At 39.5% G+C, this 16,943-nt stretch overlaps 1 protein-coding gene across 4 annotated transcripts in view; it reads right to left on the bottom strand.

Moving 5' to 3' along the window:
- The window catches only part of adam17b (ADAM metallopeptidase domain 17b), a 74,127-nt gene that overhangs the window by 24,002 nt on the left and 33,182 nt on the right, over nt 1–16,943 (bottom strand). For 3 of the 4 annotated variants that reach the window (XR_006309585.1, XR_006309583.1, XM_043678071.1), the window contains exons 6-12: nt 14,507–14,640; nt 12,027–12,116; nt 9,703–9,813; nt 5,855–6,011; nt 4,501–4,589; nt 3,030–3,179; nt 627–826 (exon numbers count right to left, since the gene is read on the bottom strand). Coding sequence is in view for 2 of the 4 variants with exons in the window: in XM_043678071.1 (XP_043534006.1) it covers nt 627–826; nt 3,030–3,179; nt 4,501–4,589; nt 5,855–6,011; nt 9,703–9,813; nt 12,027–12,116; nt 14,507–14,640 (931 nt within the window). In the remaining 2 variants the exon portion in view is untranslated. The remainder of the gene's footprint in view (nt 1–626; nt 827–3,029; nt 3,180–4,500; nt 4,590–5,854; nt 6,012–9,702; nt 9,814–12,026; nt 12,117–14,506; nt 14,641–16,943) is intronic. The other variant, XM_043678080.1, reaches the window with a different exon arrangement.

Here is a 16,943-nt window from a genome sequence, read left to right as displayed (position 1 = left end):
TTGTGAAACTTGAAAGGATTCAGAAAAGATTTACAAGGATGTTGCCAGGGTTGGAGGATTTGAGCTATGGTGAGAGGCTGAACAGGCTGGGGCTGTTTTCCCTGGAGCGTCAGAAACTGAGGGGTGACCTTATAGACGTTTACAAAATTATGAGGGGCATGGATTGAGTAAATAGACAAAGTCTTTTCCCTGGGATCAGAGAGTACAGAACTAGAGGGCATAGGTTTAGGGTGAGAGGAGAAAGATATAAGAGAGACCTAAGGGGCAACGTTTTCACACAGAGGGTGGTACGTGTATGGAATGAGCTGCCAGAGGAAGTAGTGGAGGCTGGTACAATTGCAACATTTAAGAGGCATTTGGATGGTTATATGAATAGGAAGGGTTTGGAGGGATATGGGCCGGGTGCTGGCAGGTGGGACTAGATTGGGTTGGGATATCTGGTCGGGATGGACGGGTTGGACTGAAGGGTCTGTTTCCATGCTTTACATCTCTATGACTCTGTGACTCTAAAACATTAAATATCATCGTTATTTTCAGAATAAATGTGAAGCAACAGTTTAAAAGGAAAAAAATGTGAAAACTGTTTATTAATTTAACTAATTATCTGATGGTCTTTAATTCTTTACCTGCACTTTTTATCTTTTTTGAGTTGACATTGTTGGGTGCAGCACTTATCCTCAGTTAGTTGTAGAAGCCCAGGATCACATTCCTCCCCCTCATCCACACGCGAATTTCCACATACTTTCTTGTTTCGTTCTTGAAAGCACTTGGACGCTTTATTAATTAGTGTCCGAAAAATCGATCGTTTGCTGCAGTTGGAGAACAGCTGAAGAATCAAACACCGAGTCACAATTAGGGAGTCAAACCATTAACCATTTTAAACATAAATAAATGCAGAAGTAGTCATTTCAATGATGTCTGTGTTCAAGCATAGTCAACTTTCAGTTCATGTGCATTTTTGAGTGTTAGTACAATTGGTGGATAATTTCTAGCATTCAGAGAGAAAAGATATTCAACACCTTTATCAATAGATCCAATGGTTGAAGCAGAACCCACCAAATCTCAAAAGTGAAAAGTAAATGCATTCACCAGAGGCCTTTAGCTCCGCCCCTCCGACTCGGCTTTGAATTTCTTCAATTTCACGGTCGTGCTTCTTCAGCGCGGCCGAGAGCGACTCCCAACGATTTCTGGATTCGACGATAAAGGCATCGATCTTCGAGTCAAGCTTGGAAAGCATTTCTGCAAGACTTGCTACTGTAGGTAAGTTCCTCGGGGCGGCTGTGGACGCCTCTGCTGCAGCTGTAGAGTGTGGGGGAGGGGTTCCTGCTTGCTGAGAGCTGCGGGCTCCCTTCCCTTTAGTCATTTTAACTTAGGATAGAGTTGCTTAAATGTAATATTACACCACTAATTCAGTTACTAAACTATTATAAATGATTTATAAACGATTTGGTGAGCTTGGTAGGGGGTAGGTGACCCACTGTGCCCAAGTCTTGGGAGGAGCACTATAGACTCAGTCTTACTGGGTCGCCGCCATCTTGGATCGCCCATTGAGTAGTCTTAAACGAAACCATGTTATGTTGGTTTCTCTTCCAGGCTACTGTACGATAAATTAAACCAAATTACAGCAGAAGCAACTGCTCTTTCAAGCTTGTCTATCACAAGAACACTGTGCACAAATCCAACTCCTATTCTTATACAAATTTAAGGCTCACTCATCAGTAAGGCCTTCAGTAAAGACACCCAGAAGGAGCTCATCAAATTCAGTCCCTATTAAGATGACCATGTCTTCTGATTTCAGCTTCAAATCCACACACCCACCTACCATGACAAGCTTTCATCTCTTTGTGTAATAAGAATCCATTTCTGTCCTAATTATTCAAAGACTCAGGATACTGGAGAAAAAAATAGTTTGCTTCATCTTTTTTAAATGGGCGACACTATTTTTAAAAAGGGATCGCAAATTCAAGATTCTCCCATAGAGGAAAAATCCTCACCATGTCTATCCTTTCAAGATCCTGCATGATCCTAAATGCTTCAAGAATGGTTGCATGCTCTTCCAAACTCAAGATGCAAGCCTACTTTGTCCAACTTTTTCTCATAAGACCAGCTGCCCATTTCAGATAGTACTCTAGTAAACTTACTGTGAATTACTTTGAACACATTTACATCCTTCCTTAACAAGGTGACCAACACAGTATATAGTACTGTAGCTATGGTCTCATCAGTAATCTGTATACCTGAAGCATAACCATCCTATGTGATATTCAATTCCCCTAATAGGAGTAAATGGTAACATTAGCTTTTGCATTTACTTGCTGTACCTTTATATTTTTGCGATTCATGCACAAGGTTTACCAGATTCCTGTGATGGCAGGACTGATGTATGAAGAGGGGCTGGAGTGGTAGGGGGGTCTCACAGAAACCTGTAAAGTTCCAACAGGACTAGACAGGGTAAATTCAGGAAAGAATGTTCCAATGACCAGGAAATCTAGAACCAGGCTCATGGTCTATGCATAACTGCATAGGTCATTAAGGACTGAGATGAGGAGAAATTTCTTCATCTAGAGAATGAGCCTATGGAATTCACTGCCACAGAAAGTGATCAAGGACAAAAACATTGTTTTTGAGAAGGCTGAAGGGATCAAAGGATATGGGATGAAAGTGCGAACGGGGTACTGAGTTCAATGATCAGCCATGATCATACTGAACACCGAAGCACACTCCAAAGGGCCAAATGGTCTACTCCTGCTCCTATTTTTCTATGTTTCAATGTAATATATCACTCTGGACTGGATTTAAATTCAGAACTCAAGTATGAACAATGTGCATTCTACTTCATTTTTAATAGTTTTATTTAACATGACCTTTACAGTTTAAGTGCACTGATGTGTAATAAGAAAAGACTGATCAGCAAAAGTCTAAGGACTAGTCAATTAAATCTTAATGGGTATGGTTGTACAATCCTTAGAAAGTAGGTCATCTAAATAACAATATTACTCACATGCAATAAAAGCTCAGGTCTACAGTACCTTGTTATTATCCTGGTCACCACTCACTGCTATGGGATACATGACATATTTCCCACCATCATCATCTGTCGGGGCACATTCTAGAGTATCTGGATCATGCTCCGCTCCAAAGTTATGGCCTAATTCATGAGTAGTAACAAGATCTGCTTCCTATTTTGAAATTAAAATCCAAGAAACGTTTTTAGATAAACTGCTGTCTACACCTTAAAATTCAACAGACAATCTACCATTGTGTAATCTTTAAATAAGAAAGCCATGAAAGAGTGATTTCTGACACCCCATTTCAAAACAGCACATCATGTTCCAAATCAAACCCGAATACAGAACAATTACACAGTTTAAAATTAAGCATTTATTTTCTATAAAAGTTTCTAAACAATGTTTTAAAGCATATAATAATCACTGAACCAGAAATCTGTTTTCACTCTACACATTGTTTCGTGAAGAAAAAACAGGTACAAGACCAAGGGAAATTTGGAGCATAAAAATCAGAATGATACAAATGAACTGAAATTGTTATTCCATTCCCCAAGTCGTCATAATTTTTGTATAATCTGTAAATGAAAAAAGGGATGAACCTCAAAATTCAGACAGACAGTCCAAAAAGACAAAGTGAGAATGCAGAGAAATGGAAAGGGGACAAATGAAAACAGCTGGGATACAATAGACAATATATTTTTCATTTTGTGCTCATTCAGCAACTGGCCATATCTAGAAAATTCAGTACAACAAAATTCTCAGGATAAAGAAATTGGCATTACTACTACATCAGAATCATTTGAAGCTAATTATGAATTTTTAAAATTGCCACAATTTAGTACAAATTTCAACTTAGCAGCTAAGTCCCATAAAAGATTTTAGCATTTCACAAAATTTCATTACTATGCCACCAAAGACCTGGATCAGATTGCAAACTGGACATATTCTTTAAGGTGCAGAAAGAAATCAAGAGCAAGCAACAAAAGGAGAAGTTGAAATCAAAACAGTTACAACTTGAAGCCAGTTATTTTAATTTTTCCTGTCCCACCCCTTCTTTCTCCAGTCAAATTCACAACTAACAATCTGAAAGTGATCCCAAGCTCATAATGACAGTTAAATATTTGGTGTGATTGCCAATTTGGGAAGAAATAGATAGGTCAAGGAAAAAATAAGCAACAGAAGACTCTTTGTAATGTAGTATTTAACTGTAAGCCTTGATATTTAACAATACAGGCCCTGGTATATTAATATAACTGTATTTCACCACTGTGAATAATAGTTACACTTTAATTAAAAGCTCGCAAAGGTAAAAAATTCACAAAACAGTAAGCGTAATTACATACATTAATATGCTAACATTCCTCAGCAAGAACCAAGTATCTAAAATAAATACCAGTTCTTATCAACTTCAACAAAATCCATATATTAAATGCCCAAGTTAAAATTTACAAAGAAAACTAAGATGTGAAGAAAGTAACAATGCATAATTTACCTTGGTGAGAATTGTTTTCCCATAGTTCTTTGTGCTGGTTAATCCAGTATTTAGGTACACTATCTTTTCCATGGTTGGGTGATCATAGGCTGGTGAAAAAACATTCCTAGATGTCACAGCTATTGACACACTTTTCTCAAAAGATGTAGGCAAAAGATTCTCATTGGTATGGTCTCCATAGGATTATAAAAGTCTTCATATTCATATAACTATATACTTTTATTTATTGCTAAGAGAAATCTTGTCCAATTACACAAACTACAGAGGAACCGAGATTATCCGAACGAGATGGGCAGGCACTATTCTATTTGGATAATTGATTATTCGGTTAATTAAATCAACACCTTTCCTCTGGGGCTTGGAATTTTCTAGGTCCACTCCCTGTTCAGGAAACTGGGCAGCAGCACACTGTACGAGCCCCACCGCCCACCTCCTCCTCCAATCCCCAACTCAGTCCAACACATCCACTCCCATTCGCCTCCGCCCCTGCCCACGCCCCTCAAACCTGCCCAACACCACCCCTCAGCTGCACCCCCCCCAACCCCATCCAACACCAGCCCCCATCTTCCAAAACCAATCCGCCCTAACCCTCAACCATCCAACACCGCCCACCACCCGCAAGCCCCCCCATCTGCCCCTGCTCCCTCTCCAGGGCAGCCGAACTGGACACCAACAGCAAGACTATTGCTGCTGCCTTTTGGGGGGGGGGAAAGAGTTGCCATACAGAGCGGGCGCGCACACCCACCCACCCTTTTGACAGGTTTCACCTTTGCCCTGTGCTGGAGGATTGGAGAGATTACCTGGGGAAGGGGGGGGGGGTTAGGGTACACGCGCCTGTGTAGAACTCCAGGGAAAGTGTGTGGGGAGAGAGAGGGAGAGCGGGAGATCAGTCATTTGGACACAGTGCCTGGGCTCCCGTCAGTCCAGGACTGTTCTCAGCAGCATTTCAGTAAGCAGAGTTCACTTTTAATCACTGTAAACAAAAGATGCGATCAGTGTTGAAAACACGTCTTTGATGTAAATGTTTCTATCGGGACCTAGAGATCTCTTTCGGATCATCCGCTATTCGGATAATTGATATTTGGGTTATCAAGGTTCCTCTGTATAGGGATACTTCACACATTTAGCAGAAAAATCACAGGTAACATACCTTTGATTTCCCAACATATGCAACTAACAAAACTTGCTGTCTGTTGCATGGATGTGTAAATTAATCCCATGGTATCTCATTTTCTTTATTCCAAATTGGCTTCAACAATTTTGTTCCAATGAAGTTAACTTAAAATAGTAATGCATTTTATCCACTTATTTTTGCAATACAGAAATGAATGTTAAAAATTAAAATTTCATTTACATTTGGACTTACGTGTAGGGCATATGCCACCTAATGCACGTGATTTTGGAGATCCAACATAAGCTAACCCAAGTGTTCCGTGTTCAAAATCTTGGTACGTAAACAGATGTGCAAGGCAAACTTTGGATGCACTTTTGGCTATATCAGCACTGAATTGCTGAGAAGTTAAAAACAAAAATCGATTCTTCAGAAAAAGCAAAGTTAAATAGGGAAACTAAATTTCTACTATTTGACAAAATTTACTCATACAAGCAACTTCTGAGAACTTTTGTTATACATTTAGATCAGAAATAGGAAGGTAGAGTATAATCATAATGCTGGGATTGTACTACAGATCTCCCAGCTGCCAGCTGAAGATAGAGGAAGAGATACATAATCAGATCCTGGAAAGATGTGAAAATAACAGTTGTTGTGGTAGTAGTGGGTGATTATAACTTCCTCCATCGTGACTGGGACTCGCTTAGCACCAGAGATTTCGATGTGAATCAATTTGTTGTGTGTCCTGGAGGGCTTGATGTGGATAGTCTAACAAGGGAGGGGTCATTCTGGACCTGGTATTGGGAAATGAGCCTGGCCAGATGATCAAAGCTTCAGTGGGGTAGCATTTTGGGAACAGCGACCGTAAGTAAGTAACTAAGTTGCGGCTACTTATAAATAAGGACAGGGGCAGACCTCTGATGAAAGTGTTAAATGGGGTCAGGCCAACTATAAGCAAAATAGGCATAAAATTGGAGAATATGGATTGGGAACGGCTATTGTATGGCAAATCCACATCTGACAAATGGCAGTCTTTTAAAGGACCAGATGATTGGTGTGCAGGACAGGCATGTCCCTGTTAAAATGAAGGACAAGAATGGCAGCATTCTGGAACCATGGATGACAGGGGAGAATTATCAGTTTAGTCAAAAAAGCATATCCAAGGTCTAGATGACTAAAAACAAATGACGCCCTTGAAAAACATACATAAAATAGGAAAGAGCACAAATGTAGAGATAGTAGGGTTAAAAGGGCTTATGCCCGAAATGTCGATTCTCCTGTTCCTTGGATGCTGCCTGACCTGCTGCGTTTTTCCAGCAACACAGTCAGCTCTGATCTCCAGCATCTGCAGCCCTCACTTTCTCTTAAAAGGGGTTATGAAATGTCTTCGGCCAGCAGGGTTAAGGAGAATCCCAAGGAATTTTTTATTTGCATTAGTAGCAAGAGGGTAGCAAAGGAAAGAGTATGCTCACTCAAGGATAAAGGAGGGAGGTTATGTGTGGAGTCAACGGAAATGGGTGAGATTCTTAATGAGGACTTTACATCGGTATTCACCACAGAGTGGAATGGGAGGGATGCTGACATTAGGGAAAGATGCGTGAATATTCTCGGGCAGATCAACATTATAAAGAAGAAAGTGTTGGGTGTCTTGAAATACATTAATGTAGGCAAGTCCACCAGGGCCAGACGGGATCTATCCCAGGATACTATGGGGAAAAAAGGAAAGAAATAGCAGGGGCCCTAACAGATATCTTTGCATCCCCTTTGGCCACAAGCGAGGTTCCAGAGAAGTGGAGAATGGCAATGTTGTTCTTCTGTTTAAGAAGGGAAACTGGGATAATTCAGGTAATTACAGGCTGGTAAGCATGATGTCAGTGATAGAGAAGTTGTTAGAAAAGATACTCAGACAGGATTTCTTCACATTTGGAAGAAAATGGACTTGTTATTGATAGGCAACATGGGTTTGTGCAGGGAATATCATGTCTCACCAACTAGATTGACTGTTTTGATAAGGTGACAAGAATGATGTGTGAGGGAAAGACGATGGATGTTGACTACATGGACTTTAGTAAGGCATTTCATAAATACCTCATGGCAGGCTAATACATAGTATCTGAGGTGTGCTGGCTAGATAGATGCAAAACTAGCCTGGTTATACAAGACAGTAGATGGAAGGGTGCTTTTTGTGATGGAGATCAGTAACTTGTGGTGTTCTGAAAGAATCAGTGCTGGGGCTTTTTGTTGGTAATATATTTAAATAATCTGGAGAAAAATGTAGGTGGTCTGATTAATAAGTTTGTGGATGACACCAAAATTGAAGATGCAGATAGTAAGGAGGATTATCAAAGGATACAGCCGGATATAGGTAGATTATAGATTTGGGCAAAGCAATGGCAAATGGATTTTTATCTGGACAAATGCAAGGTGATGCATTTTGGAAAAACAAATTCAACGGCCAATTATACCATAAATGACAGAACCCTTAGGAGCACTCACATACAGAGGGAGCTGGACTTACAGGTCCCTCAAAGTGGCAACACAGGTGAACTGGTGGTCAAGAGGGAATACAGCATGCTTGCCTTCATTGGCTGGGACATCAAGTATAAAACTTGGCAAGTTACGTTATAGCTGTACAAAACTTTAGCTACGCCACATTTGGAATATTGCATGTAGTTCCGGTTACCACACTACCATAAGGACATGAATGCTTCAGAGTGGATGCAGAAAAGGTTTACCAGAATGTTGCCTGGTCTGATGGATTTTAAGTTTTGAGGAGTGATTGGATAAACTCAACTGGTTTTCACTGGAAAGATGGAGGCTGACAGGCAACCTGTTAGAGATCTACAGGATTATGAGAGGCATAGATGGGGTAGATGGTCAGAGGCTTTTTCCCAGGATAGAAAGGTCAACTACAAGAGGGCACAGATTCGAGGTGAGATCTAGGGGTGAAGTGCAGGAAACATTTAAGGTATACCTTGTTGGATACACGAATGCGAGGTGAACAGAGAGATAGACACTTTGCATGGACAATAAGCAGTCGGTCTAAATGAGGATTAAAAATCAGCACAGGCTTGGTGGGCTGAAGGGCCTTTTCCTGTGCTGCACTTTTTTTTTTGTACAATGAATTTAGCACTTCTGAGCTGCTACCAGGGGGTCTATACATAAAACCTTTACAGTTCCTCAGTTCCGCTCATAAGTTCGCCATTGGGTGCTTTCCAGGAGAAAGTGAGGAGAGCAGAGGCTTGAGATCGGAGTTGAAAAATGTGGTGTGGAAAAGCACAGCTGGTCAGGCAGCATCCGAGGAGCAGAACAGACGACGTTTTGGGTATAAACCCTTCATCAGGAATGTGCGTTCCCCTAATTACATCCTCCCTCACCATAGAAATTATTCTGTTTCTAATCAATACTGCTACTCCACCCCCCCATGCCACTTTCTTTATCCCTCCTATAAATCTTGTAACCTGATCTATATAGTTCCCAGTTCTGACCATCCTGCAGCTGTATCTCTATAATAGCAACAATATCAATTTCCACTTTGAATCTGTGCCCGCAGCTCATTTAATTTGTTCTTTGCACTCCATGCATTTGTACAAAATAACTAATTTTGGCTGAACATTCCACCCTGTCCTCCAGCATCTTTTTGTAATTTCTCCCTCCTGTCTTCCTCAGTACACTTTTTAATAAGCCCACCCTGTTCATTAAACTGGCCCAGTTAGGTCATCTCTACACTTCCTCCTCACGCTGGTCAGCTGCTCTGGTTCCCATGCTCTGCCATACTAGTTTGAAATCTCCCCACAAGGATATTGGTGCCCCTTCAGTTTAGGTGCAGGTGGTGCCATTGTAATTTATTTTGTGTTAAGTTTCATCAGTTTTTAATAAATATTAAGTTCCAAAAATATATACCATTGAATTTTTACAGTTGAAGTCTTGTAATTTGCTTTGATTTAAATTTCGGAAATTTTCAAGTCTTTTAGTATATAAAGTGCATCAACTATAACTTAGAAGTAGCAACTCCTTTAAAATTATGCAACAGTTTCAGTGTCTTTAATAAAACTAAGCTCCCTTAGAATAATATTCCAGCTCTTCCTTACCTCAAGCAGAGGCTTGACATCCCAAGCATCTTTATTTTCTGGATAACTTCCAGCCATATTGTAATGTTTCTTACCCGCAGTCACCACTGTTGGTTCTTTATTGACAATTATCTGTAATGTTAAAAAAAAAATGCATCAAAATAAATCACTTTAAAATAACACCTTCAAAAGTAGGAGGTCCAAGCCAAAGAAAGCAATCTAAGAGGGGGTTAACATAGCATTGGTCAGAGATAGAACATAACAATGATACTGTGAGGAAACAAGGAAGGCTTCCATCATCCGTTGGCATGCTTGTGCTGTCAACAGAATGCCTATTTCCACCTCCTTAACAAAACTTTGCTCCGTGGAGGGCACAGCATGGTGGCTCAGTAGTTAGCACTGCTGCATCACATTGCCAGGGACTCAGGTTCGATTGCACCCTCGGGCGACTGTCCGTGTGAAGTTTGCACGTTCTCCCTGTGTCTGTGGGTGTTTCCTCCGGATGCTCTGGTTTCCTCCCACAGACCAAAGATGGCAAGTTAGGTGGATTGGCCATTTTAAGTAGTGTTGTACTTCCCATGGATGTGTAGGTTAGATGGCCTGGCCATGGGAAATGCAGGGTGACAGGGATAGGGTAGGGGGTACGTCTGGTGGGCTGTTCTTTGGAGGGTAGGCGTGGACTCGATGAGCCAAATGGCCGGTTTCCACACTGTAGGGAAGTATGATTTCTAAAGCTCCCTGCTTTGGCTTATTTGCTACCAAATCCCTCATTCGTTCCCATGTTACCTGCAGACTTGACTATTCCAAAACTATCCTAGCTAAAACCTCAACCATTTGTAAACTTGGGTTCATCCAAATGCCTACAAGCACATCCTAACATGTACAAGCCTCTTGCCCATCATCCCTGTGTTTACAGGCCTTATAACAAGCTTTAGCTCTAATCGTCCTCAACTTTGTGTTGCCCAGAGTCAAACTTATTATTCAACTCCTGTGAAACACTTTGGAATATTTTACTGCATTGAAAAAGTACTGTATAAATATTGATGAAACTCTCAGAAAAGTCATCGTCTTTCCACTTCAGGGCTCACCCGGACATTGCTAACTCCACTAATTTCTTAACTAATTTCTCCAGCTTATATGGAATATTTTTAAACTTTGGAATCTTGTTTGACTTTGAGAGGAGATTAATTCATTGATCAGAAAGCCCACTTAATTCCACCTCTATACCAATGTCAATTTTGTCGCTACCACAGTCCTCTGTTGTTTAACCTTTACTCATACCTTGGTACCCTTGGAAAGGCAGAAGCTTGTTTGTTGCAAGGATCCTAAAAATAATTATTGAATTTGAGTACAGTAGGCTCTGAACTCCAATATACTAATAACTGGCAGCCCATTCTTTCTCCCCCATTACCCCTCAGCAAAAACAGCTACGGCTTGCCCATTACTGCACAGAGAATCACTACTTATGTCCTCACTCGCTTACAATTGTTCATTCCACTACGCTTACTGAAATTGCTTCTCTTTAGAATCTTTCCATGCCTTTCCTCCATCCAATCCTCAAATCTTAGAAACAGCTTCCTTATTTTGGTCTGTTTCATTCCAAACTTGTGTACCCCACTGTTTGCATCACCTCTGGCAGCCATGACTTCAAGCATCCACTCCAGAAAACCTTAATTCGCTCTTCCCCTTTAAGGGTTTCCTTATCAACTCCCTCATTTCTTAGACTTACAGGCTGACTGTCTGGTCCCGAGCCCCGCAACGTCAGTTAAGAACCATTCACTATTTATGGGCTACACAATTGCAAGCCATAAACTAAGTGTTGGATAGCTGGACGCACAATGCCTATTAACTGGCATTAACCTGACCTGTATGACTGCTGTTACTAGTTAGGGAAACTATTTCTGCTACCTGTCCTTTAAAGTTTATTCTGTGATAATAATTTTTGTTAGCAATTGAAGTATGCCCAACTGGTGTTTTTAGGTCAAACTTCTGTCATATTTTCAATAACTGAAATAAATAGACACACAGGTTATCACATGAACTTTGCTACATAATTGTCAAAAAGCAGACACAAATGTACTGAATGTTATTTCAAATACCCACAAGCCTACCGGAATACATTCAAGTCATTTGGAGTGACACTACAATAATAATTTTTGAAAAATAAGCCAGACTGGTGACAGGATTATTTTTCAACAAGTTCATTGCTAACATAAGAATAAACTTTAAAAAGGAAGATGACCACTCAGTCAACTCAATAGACCTAAGATTATAAAAACTGATCTATTAACTTTGTGTAGCTGTGATGAGTTGAAAAAGAAAACAGTATATTTTAAATGATTTACCTCCTCTATCTGCACTCCATATCCTTTGAAACCAGCACTATTCCAAGTGGTATTCCGATAAATGTCATCTACTCTGTCAATCAATTCGATCTGCATTTAGAAAAGCAAATTTGGATTGTTCAGTTAGAATAACAATTAAAACTGCATATCATTATAGAACCTTAAGGTAGTGTACATAGTGATGCAATCACATTTTGAAAATAAACTTTTTTTCCTTCTTAGAAAGTCCTAGGTTGTACAGCATGGAAACCAGACTCTTTGTCTAAATCATCTATGCCAACTAGATATCCTAAATAAATCTAATCCTATTTTCCAGCATTTGGCCCATATCCCTCTCAACCCTTCCTATTCATATACCCATCTAGATGCCTTTTAAATATTGTAATTATAACAGCCTCCATCATTTCCTCTGGCAGTTCATTCCGTACACACACCATCTCCTGCATGAAAAAGTTGCCCCTTTTTAAAATCTTTCCCCCTCACCTTAAACATCCCTCTATCCCTCTAGTTTTCGATTCCTTCCACCCTCGGTAAAAGACCTTGTCTATTCACCCTAACTATGCCCCTCACCATTTTATAAGTCTCTATAAGGTCAACCCTCAGCTTCCGATGCTCCAGGGAGAATAGTCCCAGCCTATTCAGCATCTTCCAATAGCTGAAACCTCCAACCCTGGCAACATCCTTGTAAATCTTTTCTGAACCTTTCCAAGTTTTACAACATCCTTCCTATAGCGGAGGGACCAGGATTACATGAAGTATTCCATAAGTGGTCTAACCAATGTCTCGTACAGCCGCAACATGACCTCCCAACTCTTATACATGATGCATTTCTCTCTATTTTATGGATCCATTGAGAAATATATCATTACCAAATAAAACCTATCCACTTCAAGCCTGGGAAATAGTTTAAAATGAGACTGTTGAAAACTCATTCAAGAAAATCATTATACAAAAGATAATGAAAGAATGCATTCATTTATTTTCTCCACACTTTTAAAATAACCAGTAAATTGAACGCCATTAAGGGAAAAGGCAACATGATATAATCGCTTTTACTCTTCATGCCTCCTATAAACATAACTATGGCATAAAAATAATTTTGTTATTGAAGGTTCAGTGAAGAGAAGTTAGTCAGTCTTCAAAGTGTAGGATTCATTTTCCCAACTTATTTTGCCAAGTTTAAAGACACTGGTCTGGGATTGGGAATCTGAATATAAATAAAGGTTCAATGTAAAGAAAAACCTTCAGCCTTATCTAAGGAGATCATAGGAGTATTAAATTCTCAATTCAGTCTTACCTACAAATGCTTGTAATCCACATTACACAATTCCCAGGACTTTGCATCAATTTAAAAATGTGGGTGTACTTTTGAAAAAATAGTTATGTTAAAATATTAAGTATATTACTGGATAGTAATCTAGAAGCCTGTGGCACCCACAAGGTGGAAAACAAGTTGAAATACAACACAAAACAAAACAAAGAACTGCGCATGCTAGTGATCTGACACAAAAGCAGAAATTGCCAGTGAAACTCAGATCTGGCAGCATCTACGGGAAGAAAGCAGACATTGAGTCCAGTGACTCTTCATCAGAATCCAAATATAATACAGAACTGAGGCATTTAAATTCCATTAACTTAAATAAAAAGCTACTGTCACTAATGATTTCAAATAAATTATCAGATCATTAAAAACCCACCAAGTTCTTGAATATTATTCAGAAATGGATATCTGCCCCTAAAATGTAGTCTAGCCTACGTACAAGTCCAGAAACACAACATGATTGATTCTTACATGTCCTCTGAAATGACCTAGCAAGTTCCTCAGGTCTATTTGAGAAGGGAGTTCATGGTCAACCTCAATAAAATGTGGAACTGGAAAAAGCACAGCAGATCAAGCAGCATCAGAGAAGCATGAATGTCAATGTTTTGGGCAGGACCCTTCATCAGGACTTGTGAAGGCTCCTGCCCAAAATGTTGATTCTCCAGCTCCACTGATGCTGCTTGATCTGCTATGCTTTTTCCAGTTCCACATTTTCTCAACTCTTGACTTTCCAGCAACTGCAGCCCTCACCATCTCCAAGCTCATCGTCAACCTCTCGAGGACAATCAGACACTGTCAAAAATAAACACTGGGCAACACCAGCAATGCCCACATTCTACGAAGGAGTAATTCATCTTTTAAAAACTTGTATTGTTAATGCTTAGTAGCACCTTTTAGATTGAGAATGGCCAACCATTTTCTCTCTCATTACCAGTAACTAAACAGACAGGAAAGTAGACAAAGTGCTCTCAAGCTTCCATTACAGTCAATGTTTGAAAAACAGCGATCCAGTTAAAATCTATACATTTATCCAAATATGCAAGATCAATCAATATGAATGCACTTAAACAATGAGCTGAGATAATTAATGGTGTTAGTTTCAAGGTAGAAGTAGTTTAACAGTAAACCAAAGGGTACATTTAAAATTATTCATCCTTACCAAGTAATTGATGGTGATGCTCTCTTCACCACGCCCCATGTGTTTAAAAAAACGATAATCTGCTACAACCAGCATTTTGCAAGTATTCTTCTCAGGATCTAGGACATTTTGTCTTTTCTGTCGCTGGATGTATTCTATTGAACAATTAAAATTTCTGAATCAATCAATGAATCAATCATTTAAAAATGGTTAGACTTGTGTCTTAAACTTAAAAAAAGACATTGCTTAAAAGTAAACACATACAACACAAATATAATGTATGAACTGCATAAGTTTTTTTTAAGCAGACACTTCACCCTAGTTAAGTAAAATACTGACACACCTTGGAGCATAACGCAACAGAATAGCCGATGACTGGTTTCCACACAAAATTTGAGATAGAAAATGCCCAATTGTGCCGAATTGATTTGTTAAAACCTAGCATCTATTATAACTAAAGTTAAAATTTGGCAGATTTTATATGTAACACTGATACAAATGCATCTGGTGTAATGCAATATAGGAAGTCTAAGGAGTTCAGTCAGGACAGGGAAACCTGAAGAATCAAATTAATTAACAACCATGGCATTAAACCTTGCCAGAAATTTCAAATCAGATTTTTGTGTTTGAAAGTACCAGTAACTTTGTCTCCAAACTATTTCAGGATTTTGTACAGAAAATAGAAGCAAATCTTAAAAACATTACTTAAATTTAGCTCAAAAATTAATTGCTCATGAAGCAAAGAACATGTACCAATCCATCAAAAAGAGTATCAAAGTTGGATAACATCAAAAGATGATAATTACCACTGTTTATCCATATCAAACAGTGGCAAACTAATACTAATAACTGCTAATAAAGGAGATAGCAAGAAAAGGAATGAGAAAAAAAATGGTACAAAAATCCACATAAATGTAATGAGATTTGCCAAAATTCTTTATACATCTTCATAAAATGTTGGTGTCACTAGCTTACTGTCCATTCCCAATTGCCCTCAAGGCAGTGGCTGTGAGCCGCCTTCCAGAATTGTTATACACCATCTGGTAAGTACACGGACAGTGACGTTTGAGTGTTCGAGGCTTTTAATCCAGTGAGAGTGAAAGACTAATAACATTGCCCCAGGGAAGGGTGTGGTGTGGCTTGAAGGGGAACTTATAGGTGGTGTTCTCTTGCATCTGCTGTTTCTCATCTAGATCATGTTGTTCAAAAATTTTGAAGGCAGTGCCAAAGAATTCTCAGTGAGTTCATGTATATAGCGCACACACCTACCATCATGCACCAGGAGCGAATGAATGTTGAAGGTATTGGAGGTGATGTCAATCAAGCAGGTTTTCCTAGATGATATTAATATTTTTGTATTGTTGGAGCCATCATACTCATCCAGATAAGTAGACAGTACTCCATAATGCTGTCGACCTGTGCCTTGTGGACGGCAGACAGGTTTCAGGGAGTTAAAGAGGCAAGTTACTCATAGAATTCCCAGACTCTGACCGCCATCAGTAGCCACAGTATTTATACTGCTGGCCCAGTGGAGCTAAAACTTCGTTAGCAGCAATTATTTAATTTCTTGATAGTTATTTTAATTTTGAGATTAAAACACAGAAGAAAGCTATCACCTGTCGACTGCAATTCCTGTATTATCTCAGAGTTTCAGGATGCTTAATGGCGCATATTTTCAGGAAGTGTCCCAAATTGCTTAAAATCAAGCTGAATGTTTGAGCTTGCCTGGCAACTGGAATCAATGCAGCATGTACAAGTGGCTAAAGATTTCCTGGATAGTCAGTTTCAGGAGGAATATTCTCACACAGTCGGATAATAGTGCAAACAGCAATCAAATAGCCACTTCAAAGGTGGGAAAAGATGGGAATCCTTTGGAAGTATTTTATATTCTAGCATATTATTTCATATTAATTAATTGGGCTGTTGAGTGGCAGGCTGAAATAGCCATGCAGATAAACATAGTATCAATGAGACACACCTGGCTCAAAAAAAACAACAGATGCTTAACATCTTTAGATATGAGAATAATATTATGTGGGTTCTCAGCTTTATAAATAGCATTAAAAAAACAAGTTGTCTTGCCAAATCAGCTGGAGCATTAGCTCCATTTCTGAGTATCACATTTTAAGAAGATTGCGAAGGCTTTGGAGGAGGTACAAAAAAAGTTTACTGGAATGGTTCCAGGAATGAGGGATTATATTTTTTTTAGATAGACTGGAGAAGTGACAAACAGTCAGAGCAGGCAGGGACAAGGTAGAACTAATAAATTAAACTGCATTTACTTCAATGCAAGGGGCCTAACAGGGAAGGCAGATGAACTCAGGGCATGGTCAGGAACATGGGACTGGGATATCATAGCAATTATGGAAACATGGCTCAGGGATGGGCAGGACTGGCAGCTTAATGTTCCAGGATACAAATGCTACAGGAAAGATAGAAAGGGAGGCAAAAAAGAGGG

This window comes from Chiloscyllium plagiosum, chromosome 3, assembly GCF_004010195.1.
Source record: "Chiloscyllium plagiosum isolate BGI_BamShark_2017 chromosome 3, ASM401019v2, whole genome shotgun sequence".
NCBI classification, from domain to species: domain Eukaryota; kingdom Metazoa; phylum Chordata; class Chondrichthyes; order Orectolobiformes; family Hemiscylliidae; genus Chiloscyllium; species Chiloscyllium plagiosum.
The sequence above is the reverse complement of the archived record's forward strand: the minus strand, read 5'-3'. Positions and strand labels throughout refer to the sequence as shown.